The 12128-nt window shown below is 36.1% G+C and overlaps 1 protein-coding gene across 1 annotated transcript; it reads left to right on the top strand.

The window, feature by feature from the left end:
* The first annotated feature begins 2521 nt into the window (after positions 1 to 2521).
* LOC133726537 (uncharacterized) lies at positions 2522 to 7949 on the top strand. Its single transcript, XM_062154105.1, has 15 exons — positions 2522 to 2813; positions 3036 to 3130; positions 3229 to 3342; positions 3601 to 3705; positions 3884 to 3955; positions 4115 to 4227; positions 4465 to 4608; positions 4690 to 4758; positions 5159 to 5246; positions 5374 to 5445; positions 5541 to 5641; positions 6104 to 6221; positions 6798 to 6857; positions 6969 to 7079; positions 7420 to 7949. Exons 1-15 carry the CDS (start codon positions 2705 to 2707, stop codon positions 7525 to 7527), a joined length of 1479 nt encoding a protein of 492 aa, XP_062010089.1. The 5' UTR covers positions 2522 to 2704; the 3' UTR covers positions 7528 to 7949.
* The last annotated feature ends 4179 nt before the right edge of the window (positions 7950 to 12128 follow it).

Raw genomic sequence — 12128 nt, 5'->3', positions numbered from 1 at the left:
TGGAGACTGATGCTTTTCGGGGGAGAGTTCGAGAGACTTTTTGAAATGGGTTTAGAAGAAATGAAAAAACGCCGAAGGGGTTTGGGGTCTATAGAAGCCACATACCACATGGTCGTCACATGATGATTGTGAGAATGAAAGAAGCCTTTAGTCTCTTTGTTTTTGGTCTTTAGTATCCGTCTAAAAAGCCGTTAGTCTCTCTGTTTTTGACTTTTTGGTCAAGAACGTTTTTTTTTTTTTTCCCGACAACGATGAACAGAGAAATCTCTGTGAGATAAGTTTGATTGGACTGTGTTGCAAAATCTTTTCAGAAATCTTTGTCAATTTGTTCAGTATCATTTTGAATAGTTCGCTTTGTGTAAATACAGGTTTTGGATCTCGCATGCCACAGCGGTAGTTTAGGGATATGTGAACATATTTTATGTTGGCATTTTGGAGATTTGGTTAAGTGTTGGTATGATATATTTTATAGGTAAATTTTGTTTTACAGCCTCTTTTTTTGTTCTTGCAGTGATCATTTGTTTTTTGTCTTGTCGTATTTGATTAGTGTGTACTTGACTGAAGTCATAGCCGTATTGTTGGAAATTGGCTTTGAATATTAGTGCACTTGCTTTTCTCCTTCGTTTTGTTACTTTGTGAATATGCTCAACAACACAACATTCAACTTAATTGGTGATGTGTTTGTGTCGTTCCTTGATGTTCATGTTTCTTGCGTAATCAGTTCCAAAATAGGGCCATATATGAAAACATATTCATCCAAAGATAACATTCGAAACTCTATTATTGTCTTTTGTCGCTTCAAATGTCAAAGATTAGGGTAACAACTGGTTTGTGTTTCTTAAGTGAAGCAGCAATGATTTTGATTATGGCAAGATCCATATGAAAACATATTCTAAAACAAGCTAGGATGAAACTTTCTTATAGATTTTGATGTAAAACCAGACATGTATAGACTCATAGCAACTTATCAAACTTAATGAGCAACTTATCATAGCAACTAATGTCAAATAAGATTAGGTGAATGGAAGTTTGATAAGTTTATAAGTTTATACATATCTGGTTTTACATCAAAATCTATAAGAAAGTTTCATCCTTGTTTTACAATATCTTTCCGACATGGATCTTGCCCTAATCAAAATCATTGCTGCTTCACTCAAGAAACACAAACCAATTGTTACCCTGATCTCTAACATTTGAAGCGAGAAAAGCCAATTATGGAGTTTCGGTGAGATAACATTTTTGTTCGTTTGTTACCAAACATCTAATCTTTTCATCCATTTCTATATATGAACTACCAAAGCAAAACATAGGGAGAATTTCTCTATTATGAATCTGCTATTATTATCTTTAAATGTACACTATCACCTATGAGGTTGTCCGCTCTTATTATCTCTACATATACCCCCACCTCTAAGGCGTTCTAAGGCACAATATAGTGTTTAAGCGAACACTAATGTGTTTTTAAAATAAAATAAAAAATTCCAAAACGACGTCATTTTGTGAAAACTATATAACTTGTTCTCAATAACACTAAGAGAAATTTTAGGGTTACAGCCGTTATAGAATTTTCCCCAAGTGAGTTTCCTTGTTTCTTTGAAATTTCAGTATGATTTGATCTCTCTCTCTCTCTCTCTCTCTCTCTCTCTCTCTCTCTCAACCTAATTCGTATATAAATTAATGAAAGTTATGATCATAACTTGTCATGTAACTTGCACGCTTGACAAAATGTTAGATATTTTGTCAAATGTGCAAGTTACATGACAAGTTATGATCAGGCTTTGATGGTTTAGGACTCGAAGAATGCTACTCCTCCAAATTCAACAACTAACTCACCTGCATTGCAGGCTGTCGTTGGGTGCTCCAATCAAGGCGGCGAAGGCGGCTATGGCTTATGCAAAGGCTAGTAGAATTTCTATGTCTTCTATGTTGCGTGAAGGCATGGGTTAACTGTTCCGACATAAAATTTTCTTATAAAATATATTAATCTAAAGAGTGACATTAGCACTTAAATTATACATAATAATTTTAGAGATAATAATCTTTATGATGAACCATAATATAATAACCGGTACAAGTAGTTCGTTACTATCATGGTAGGACTTGCAATGAACAATCATATAAGTGGATCCGCAATAGCATATTTTGCTATTTATTATCGGAATTGAGCTCTTCTTTTTTCTTCTTATGGAAATAGGGGATCAATTAAGCCACGTCATGGAAGGCCACGGCAGTAAAACAAACATTAAACGAGTTGACAAAATATAGGAAAGTCAATTTTCAACTGAAATCTATAGAGCCAGTATAAGGAAACTAAATCTAAAAACTAATAAAATCTAACTAAAAATAAAGCCGCATGCAACCGTCACAAGCCTCATAAGCCACTGAGCAGGAAAAAAAAAAACGAGTATTGATCGAATGATTTGACCTCAGTGAAAACAAAATGACCTCAGTAAAAAACAGTTGACGAGGAGGTGGCATCAGTTGGTGTGATTCTGCTATGTGTGGTCTTGCTTGGGTCTCACCTCTTCTCCCCCCGTTTTGCAAGAAACTGACACACCAAAACAGTAAAAGATACCAAACCCTCTCCCTCCCTTTACTGTCAAGAATAAACCGTTCCTCTCCTCTCTCTCTCACATTTAAACACCCACAATCCGTTTCCATTGGCGTTCAAGAACCCGGAAATTCGTTTCTGCAGAGACCCAGAATGGAGAAAACGGCGTCCCAGAAGAAGAAAGACATGATTCGAATAGAGCGGGAGTCCGTGATTCCGGTTCTCAAGCCCAAGCTCATCATGTCCTTGGCCAACCTCATTGGTTAGTCCTCAACCCCGCTCTTGCTCTTGATTGTGTATTGGATTCCGGGTTTTGTTCAATTTTTTGTTCTCGAAAGTCGGTTGCTCCATTTAGTTCCAATTTGTTAGGAATTAGGCAATCAGCCTGTGGTTTAATTGCGACGAGCTTATGTTTTGCTTAGTTTAGCATCAATGTACTTCACTGAAACCTGGCCTTTTTTTTGTTTTTATTGAAATTCTGCAGAACATAGTTCCGACCGGGCGGAGTTTTTAAAGCTCAGCAAGAGAATTGAGTACACGATTCGGGCTTGGTATCTTCTACAATTCGAGGATTTGATGGTATGCTCATATTATGCACTAGTCATTTTCTCATGTTATAACTTGTGTGTTTGAGCTGATTATGATGAGTTTTGTTTGACATATGTTTTTCTATGCAGCAACTGTATTCGCTCTTTGACCCCGTACATGGGAATCAAAAATTGGAGCAACAGAATCTTTCTCCTAAAGAGATTGATGTACTGGAACAGAATTTCCTCACGTACTTACTTCAGGTCATATGGCTGCATCAGTTTACGCTTGTTTTTGTTTTTCCTTGTAAGCCCTTAACTGAAGAAACCATGAAAAAGAAAATAAAAAAGAAGAAAAATGAAAGCAAGTCACAATATGCATAGGAAAGTCTGTTTTGAATGTATGACAACTGGATAATACGAGAACTTTCTAATAGCACTATATCTGGAATCCCTGTACTATAGACTCTTATCGATTCACAGTCTACCACAAGTATGTAATATTTTCTTGTTATGGTCCAGGTGATGGAAAAGAGTAATTTCAAGATTGCAACTGATGAAGAAATTGAGATTGCACATTCAGGGCAGTATCTTCTAAATCTTCCCATCGTGGTTGATGAATCTAAGGTATGTTCTAAGGTGTATCCCTTCATGTCAATTAAGTAAGATGCCAATTGCCAAGTAGGAACCTGCAGATTATATATATGTATATATGTCAATGCAACTTTTTACTTTCATTTTTTATAATTCTTTTTATGTGCTTTCTCATTTGCTGATCCCAATACTTTGTTCCTGATGAATGTAGATTGACAAGAAGCTTCTGAAGAACTTCTTTGCAGAGAATCCTCAGCCAAACCTTCCAGATTTTGCTGATAAGGTTTTTATTAGCATAAAGATTTTGGAAGTTATATATTCTTCTTGATAATTCAAGCTCATCTTCTTTTTCCTTGTTTAATGTAGGAAACACTAGTTACTATACCACCATTCTCTCTCTCTCTCTCTAGAGTTCTAATCTGTGTTATTTTCTTACATTCAGTACATTATCTTCCGGCGTGGTGTTGGACTTGATCAGACAACTGATTACTTTTTCATGGAGAAAGTGGACATGATCATTGCACGTTTTTGGGCATATCTTTTACGAATAACTAGGTAAGTAATATTTTTAAGTCGTTATATAGTTATTAACTTAAATTATTAATGACAATGTATCAATTTTAATAGAGTTGAAAAAAATACAGTCGTACGTTTTATGTTTGAAAAACATCATCTTTAGCCACTACCTGTGATTGGTATTACTAAGACTATTAAGAATATACCTGAGAAATTTCACTTTAGATATTGAAGCAATTATTTCTCTTACCATTGTTGCTGTGATTACTATTGCAGGGCTGAAAAACTTTTATCCAGAAGGTCAAGTAGTCGGCACACAAAAGATCCAAAGAAGGATGATGAAATTACCTCAGAAGCAGATGGGGAGGAGGCGGAGGACTTATACGTTGAACGAATTCGTCTTGAAAATATGGAACTAAGGTTTTCCCACTTGGCTTTAGTTTTTGCATAGCACTAAGCTGTTGTGGCCACTTCATGACAATTATATTCTTTGTCCTTCAGCGTTAAAAGCTTGCTGAGCAAGACCACAATCAAAGAGCCAACCTTTGATAGGATAATTGTTGTTTACAGGTAATCTTTTTGCTTACGTTAATATACTGTTTTTAATAATGTTGTTGTGAACAAGATTGTGCATGGTTGAGTCGGTTTCTTTCTCTTCAAGGCTGGTCTTCAATCACAAAGTTGGGGATCTGTTTTATAGAATTAGATTGTGTAGTTTCCTAGTTTCTTGTTTATATAATTAGACTGTACTGAATTTCGGTCCAAAGGAGTACAGGGCTTGATCAGGGATTTCTTTTACATAGGCGAATTCAATTAATGCTACTGTAGGTTATGGGTTTATTATTTATTATCTATTATTTTTAAGGGAAAGTGGGTTTTGTTGCCTACTGATTGAATTGGTGATCTAAGAAGCTAGCTCTTAAAGGACCTCAAATAATAAGTGACTGATATGAGTGTTATGATTATTCAGGCGAGCAAGTACCAAAGCAAAAGAAGAACGAGGAATATTTGTGAAACATTTCAAAAATATTCCCATGGCTGATATGGAGATAGTTCTTGTGAGTTCTTCTCTATCACTTTCCCCCAATGGGCCTGAGTCTCATAGCTCTTTCTACATTTTGTTTATAATTTTTCTTGAAGTCTGGATACAACTTATAACCTTGTGTAACTTTATACTTTTGACAGCCCGAGAAGAAGAACCCAGGATTAACTCCAATGGACTGGGTCAAGTTCCTTGGCTCTGCTGTAGTTGGGCTGGTGAGTTTCTTAATAGCAATGAAGTTTGTCCACGTGCACTGTTCTTGCCATTTATTAGTTTGCGAAGTGCAGCTTATTATTTCTTTCTTCTACAGGTTGCTGTTATTAGTTCGCTTGAAATGCCTAATGCTGACTTTTTGGTCATCATTGCGGTTCTTTCCACTGTCATTGGTTACTGTGCTAAGATATACTTCAGGTAGATTTCTTATTATAATTCGTGTTTCTTCGAATTGGCTGGTTAGGTGTATATTGTTCATATCAATATGCCTGTCACGCTAAGGGAGTATAATGTTAATTGTTAAGTATCTTCTTATATTATGTTTCTTGAATTTCTCACTATTTGGGATGTATGTGATTCTTTTGATTAATATGCACTCACACATGAGAGTATCTCTGGTGAAAGTTTTAATCTGACAAAGTGACAAGTTGACTTTATCAAATGACTGCCTTTGTCTTTGTTGATTCTATGCGGTAAACATAGTCAGATTTGGCCACTATATGCTATAAAGTCAGTCTGATGACGTGATTGGTCATGGGTCTGGGGTTGCATGTTTACTCATCCTCTGAGTGTCCAGCTCTATATAATATTGACATGTCAACCTTTCCCTTTGTTTCATACTTTTTCTTTCAGTTACTAATATTTCTTAATTATGTGTAGTTTTCAGCAGAACTTGGCTGCATATCAGAACCTAATAACACAGTCCATGTATGACAAGCAACTGGATAGTGGAAGGGGTACTCTTCTTCACTTGTGTGATGATGTGATTCAACAGGAGGTAAGCTGCAAGCTTTGATAAACTTTCTTTCTGAATTTGTATTGGTGGTTAATACTTAATAGGTTTTATTGGTGTAACTAACTATAACTATGCACATACATACACAAAGATACACATGTTACATATAGTCATATTCACATACATATCACATACATAAACCTACATAATATCAGGTGCAAGTAACTAACTATAACTATGTACATACATACAATAAGCTACACATGTTACATACAGTCATATACACATACATATTACATACTTCTACGAAGTATTAGGTGCAAGTAACTAACTATAACTATGCACATACATACACAAAGATACACATGTTACATATAGTCACATACACATACATATTACATACATACACCTACGTAGTATCAGGTGCAAGAAATACAGACATTTCACAACCTAACAGAGTCCAAGGAATTGTTTCAATTGTTTAGGAGATGTGTTTGTAATAATCTATACTTCTGTTAAAGTTGAATTTATTCTGGCTTAACCACTGACTCGGAATTGATTTAATACAACTACACACTGCAAAATTGCTTATGGTAACTCCATGTCTTGAATGATTAGGTCAAGGAGGTGATACTTTCTTTCTATATATTAATGGAACAGGGAAAAGCTACAAGAGAAGTACGCCATCTTTCTTCTTTGGTTCTGTTTATAAATTCCCTAATTATTGCAAGAAATTAAATGTAGATTCTTGAGAAGTCTTATTTGGGATGATTGGATGAATTATTATAGGATCTGGATAGGTGGTGTGAGGAACTCATTAAAGAAGAGTTTGGTGCCAGTTGTAATTTTGATGTGGATGATGCAGTTGGGAAGTTGGAGAAATTGGGAATTGTCTCTCGGGTAAGACTCCCTAAAGCCCTCATTGAACATGGTGATAAATCTTTGATAGTATAAAATGATGATATCATCACTTCTTAAATTGACCATTGTTCCGACTTAATGAGCATGCAAGCCAATAAGAGGGTTAATAGGCTGATTGAGACTGTTCATGATTGCTATTTAACTATTGAAAAAAGTGAGGCTATGAGGAGGGACTCAAACCATTTTATCTTTTATTTACTTGCATAGTAAATCGGTGAATTTGATATGTTGCAGTACCTTGATCATCTAGATTATGTAATATTTCTTCTGTAGAGAACTGCTTCTTCTTCTCTCACTTGGAACTTACCTGTGAATTTAGGATTCCGTTGGACGGTATTTCTGCGTTGGGCTGAAACGTGCAAATGAAATAATTGGGACCACCACTGAGGAGGTTGTTATGAGGGCAAAACAAGGCAGTAGTTCTTGATGCTGTCTTGGGAAGTTGGACGGCTTCTTTCTTATCTTTACTAGAGGGTGTTTATTTCTTGGGGCAGGTGCTAGACCATCATCAATCCTCTTTGATGGAAGATTATCCTCAAATATTTCGCTGCTTGTTAATATCTCTGAATCTTTGAGTGAGGCTTTTCTTCCCTATTTTATGTACTTAGATGTGTGCATGTGGCCGAGCTAGCTAGGTTCCACGATCCAGTTGAAGACTTAAAGTTATCGTCTACTGTTGATTGTAAGTGGTGGTACTTTTCATTTCCCGATAGGTACTGAAGTATTGAAAATTCATAGTGATCGTATATTGTAATGAAATATGTGGCTTGAATGTGGGTGGTCAAGTTGGTATCCTGAGAGCAACAGCAACAAGTTGATATTATTAACTTTGTGGAGTACCTTGAATTAGCTGGTTGGATTCTTGTAATTTTCAGCGTGGCAGCTGCAGTATAGGGCGTGTGCTTGTAAATCGAAGGACCAAGATTGCATGAAAAGGACAGCCAAATGAATTTAAATCAAGTGGGAAACTATCTTAACCTCCATATCAGATATTGTCTAAATTGACAGCCTCAAACATCACATTATATAAACTTACAATCTACAAAAAATAGTACTCTGGTGTGTGTCGGGAGAGAAATAGTGAACTTTCTTTGTCATTTAGATTTGTGCACGTAACTGAGAAAGCTAACTAGGTACCGGAATCCAGTTGAAGACTTTAAAGTGGTTTGTCGTTGATTGTAAGTGGTGGTGGTGGTACTGTTCTTTTCTGATAGGATCGTCATCGATAATTGTCATACACTGCCATAAAGTACGTTGTTCGGATGTCTGTTGATTTGGGTTTTCAACCTAAACCAACACCAACACCAACACCAATACCTTGATATTATTATTTCGAGGCTTCAGCTGTAGCCATTAATTCATCATTTCATTGTCGTACAGAGCTAGTTTGGATTCTTAGTGACTAGTGAGTTTGCCTGTAAATCGAAGAATCTTAGATTGCAAAGACAGAGCGTCAGCCAAATAAGATCTGAGTTGAGTAGGAAAGATGGCCACCTCCATACAAAATCAAACCGGCCACAGCTTTTGGTCCCCATCCTAGTCTAAAATGACTGCCACATACATAACACTACACGACTTGAAATCGATCTATGGCATATACTGGAAATTAGAATAAATGATCATTAATTCTAACTCTACAATGATCATTGTCAGGTGAATTGAGTTATCAAAACCGTTCGAAGTTCATTTCTTTGATTCAATTAAATAACTAAAGGATCTCAATTTCGATAAAATCATAACCGAACCTTTTACAGAGATAGATATGAAATCCCGACTATATATGATGCAAAAACCAATGGAGAAAGTTAAAAAAAAGAAAGAAAATTGCCTGCAGTCTTCAAGTAAAACGTCTCTTCTCTTAAAACTGCTACAGAATCTTAGTTACCATCATAAATCCTCGATCATGTACTCAACGTACTATTTAGTTGATTGTTAACAATCTCTAAACCTTGAGCGACGCTTTTCTTAAGTAGTTCGGGTGAGTTGTATGTAACTGATCTAGCTGCAGGGCCGGTCCTGAGATTTCGGAGGCCTAGAGCGATAATAATAACGAGGCTTACTAATTGTGTATCCATTAAAACACTAGGACAATTTTGGTGCCACAGAAAAAGTAAAATAAGTTTGATAACTTGAAAATGACTATTAAGTACTGAATATAAAGTTCATTTTTGTTGAGTTTCAGTTTCCTTGTTTGTTGTAAGGCCTATATCCTCCAATTTGGTATTTTCAAAAAAACAGCGGCAAAAATTGAGAGAGGAAAGAGAAAAAAAAAAATAGCTAGAGGAAAAGGAAAAATAGGAAAGAAGGAGAGATCATAAAAGCGGAAGAAAGAAAATCTTTCCAAATAAAGGCCACTAAATGGGAGATGGAAAAAGGAGAGAGAAAAAAAGAAAAAAAATAAATAAACATAATTGATAGGAGAGTGGGGGTAGTGAATTAAACCCACAACCAAGAGTCATTTCTATCAGCCACGTTGACAATTCTGTTGAGCATGATATTTGTTATGAGTGAACCTATATATCTACTCAATCAATTATAAGATCGGAGGCCTACAAAACTCAGAGGCCTTGTGCGGCTGTACCAGTTGAACTACCCCAGGGCCGGCCCTGTCTAGCTGCTAGGTTCCAGAGTCCAGTCAGTTTCAGACTGAAGTATAGTGGTTTGATGTTGACGTACTACTCTAACTCCGCAGGTGGCCAGTATGGCACTTATCTTTCCGATAGTGATTGAAATATGTAATGTTTGTAATTAAATCGCAATTAATGAAGCATATATGTGGTCTTGGAATGGGCAAATGGGGGCGGGGTACCCGCGGGTTTTCCCCGCATTTGTCAAGCGAGGGCGGGGGCACTTATTTCCCCCGCGGGGGTGCGGGGACGGGGGCGGGGTTTCCCATTACCCATGCGGTTCCCCATTTTTTTTTTCAACCGAGGCATTTTTATAATTTTTCTTATTCCTCATGAGGATCTGACAGTTAGATCTTCGTATAATTGTGAAAAGACGATTCAAAAGCAGATCAGTGAGGATTCGATCGTTGGATCGTCGTATAATTTTGTGAGGATGATTCTAAAGGCGATCCGGGACGATCCAACCGTTGGATATTCGTATAATTTTGAGAGGATGATCCTAAGGGCGATCCGTGAGGATCTGACCGTTGGATCTTCGTATAATTGTGAAAAGATGATTCAAAAGGCGATCCGTGAGGATCTGACCGTTGGATCTTTATATAATTTTGTGAGGATGATTCTAAGGGCGATTCGAGATGATCCAACCGTTGGATCTTCATATAATTTTGAGAGGATGAACTTAATGGTGATTCGTGAGGATCTGACCGTTGGATCATCGTATAAATGGGAAATATAATCCTCTAGGTGATCCGTGAGGATCCGACCGTTGGATCGTCGTATAATTTTGATTTGTGAATTATTTTTTGTCAAAAAAGGAAAGGAAAAAAATCTAAAAAGATAGAAAATAGAAAATTTCAAAATAGAAAAACAAAAAAGTTCATATAGAGAAAATGGCAAATGCGGGGGCGGGGAATCCCCGTTTGCTCATTCTTAATGTGGTATTATTAGCTTTAAAATTGTACATATATGGGGCTAGCTCCATGAGGCTTTAGCTGTAGCCACCATTGGCACTCATAGATAGCTAGTTTGGAAAATTATAATATGATTCACCTCTCTAGCTGGAGCTGCAATATATATGGAAATGGATCCAAGACATTTTTTTGGGGACAATTCTTAAGTTCACCCCTTGAGTGATAAGAAATGAGGCTATATTAGTTTCTCGGAGGCAAAGTGATTGGATCGATCTAAGAATCTAGCTAGCTAAAATTGTGCGGAAGGGACAGCCACATATGAAACCATCAGTTGTTTGTTACTTTGTTTGACAAAGCATGCAAACTAGAGTCTCTAACACTCCATATACCATACAACGTTGCAATAAATCTCTATCAACCGAATGAATATGTTCTTATGGGAAATTCTACAAAGTGTTAAACGTATGACATACATACAATTGCCTTAAAGAAGTAAAATGAGTCCTCAAAATAGTAATATTAGTCCTCAAAGTAGTGGTAACATGAGTCTTTAAAGTGGTAAATTTTCTTAGTTACCACATGAGTCCTCAAGTGATAAAATGAGTCCTTAAAGTGGTAAAGTGAGTCCTCAAAGTGATAAAAATAGTTGATGTATGAGAAATATTAACATATCATAGCCTTACCCATGTTCTTATACTCTCTAAAAAAATAAAAAAAAATATGAATATGAAGTTTTTTTTACTGCCAAAGTATTTCATAAAACCAATTTTACGTATCATGCTCTTTTTAATTTTTGGTGTGATATGGTTAATCACTTAAAACTAGCTAGCTTTGATGTTAGATGCTTATGTTGATAATATTAGATGTGTTTTGGCCGGAATAGGTGACTTCGGTTTCACTAGCCAATTTCAAACAGTGACATCGTTGGGATTTACAACGGAAATTGGCAAAAAAAATTCCGTGGAACTGACATAGATTCAATGATATATGGCTAGATCTACCTTATCTAGCATTATGGTTGGTGACTTGGTGTTAGTTTTCGTGGGTGTTTAAGGAGGCCGAACCAAACAACAAACATAGTGTGGTTTGATATGCTTTAGACGGTTCTCGAATTTCTATATAAAAATCTCCACCTTATTGATGTATAGAAGAATTTTCATTAAATAAAGCATGAGTTTGATAGTTTATAAACATTTTTCTTCCTTTGTCTTTATTCGAATTGTTTTCAACTGTTTCTATAAAATTGTTGAAATAATATACAAAAAAAATAAAAATTGCTACTCATGGTCACACAAAAGTTTAAGTCGAAGAGGATTCAAAAATTCTGATTGACAGTGTGAAGGAAAAAATTACAGTTCGATCAAGGTTTATGTTCGAGACATCAAGCTCATCTCATCATATCCTTTCATCAGCTCAACATTAATCATGGTTGGAGGGAAGCAAAATAGCAAATATAGGCCACATTCTTCATATACTAAGTTTAGAACTAG

This window comes from Rosa rugosa, chromosome 1 (genome assembly GCF_958449725.1).
Source record: "Rosa rugosa chromosome 1, drRosRugo1.1, whole genome shotgun sequence".
Classification (NCBI taxonomy): domain Eukaryota; kingdom Viridiplantae; phylum Streptophyta; class Magnoliopsida; order Rosales; family Rosaceae; genus Rosa; species Rosa rugosa.
The sequence above is the reverse complement of the archived record's forward strand: the minus strand, read 5'-3'. Positions and strand labels throughout refer to the sequence as shown.

Coding starts and splice junctions, on each gene's coding strand:
- LOC133726537 (XM_062154105.1), top strand. CDS start 2,705: ATGGAGAAAACGGCGTCCCAGAAGAAGAAAGACATGATTCGAATAGAG. Junction 4,609..4,689: donor CTTGAAAATATGGAACTAAG/GTTTTCCCACTT, acceptor TTTGTCCTTCAG/CGTTAAAAGCTTGCTGAGCA. Junction 5,247..5,373: donor CTGATATGGAGATAGTTCTT/GTGAGTTCTTCT, acceptor TACTTTTGACAG/CCCGAGAAGAAGAACCCAGG.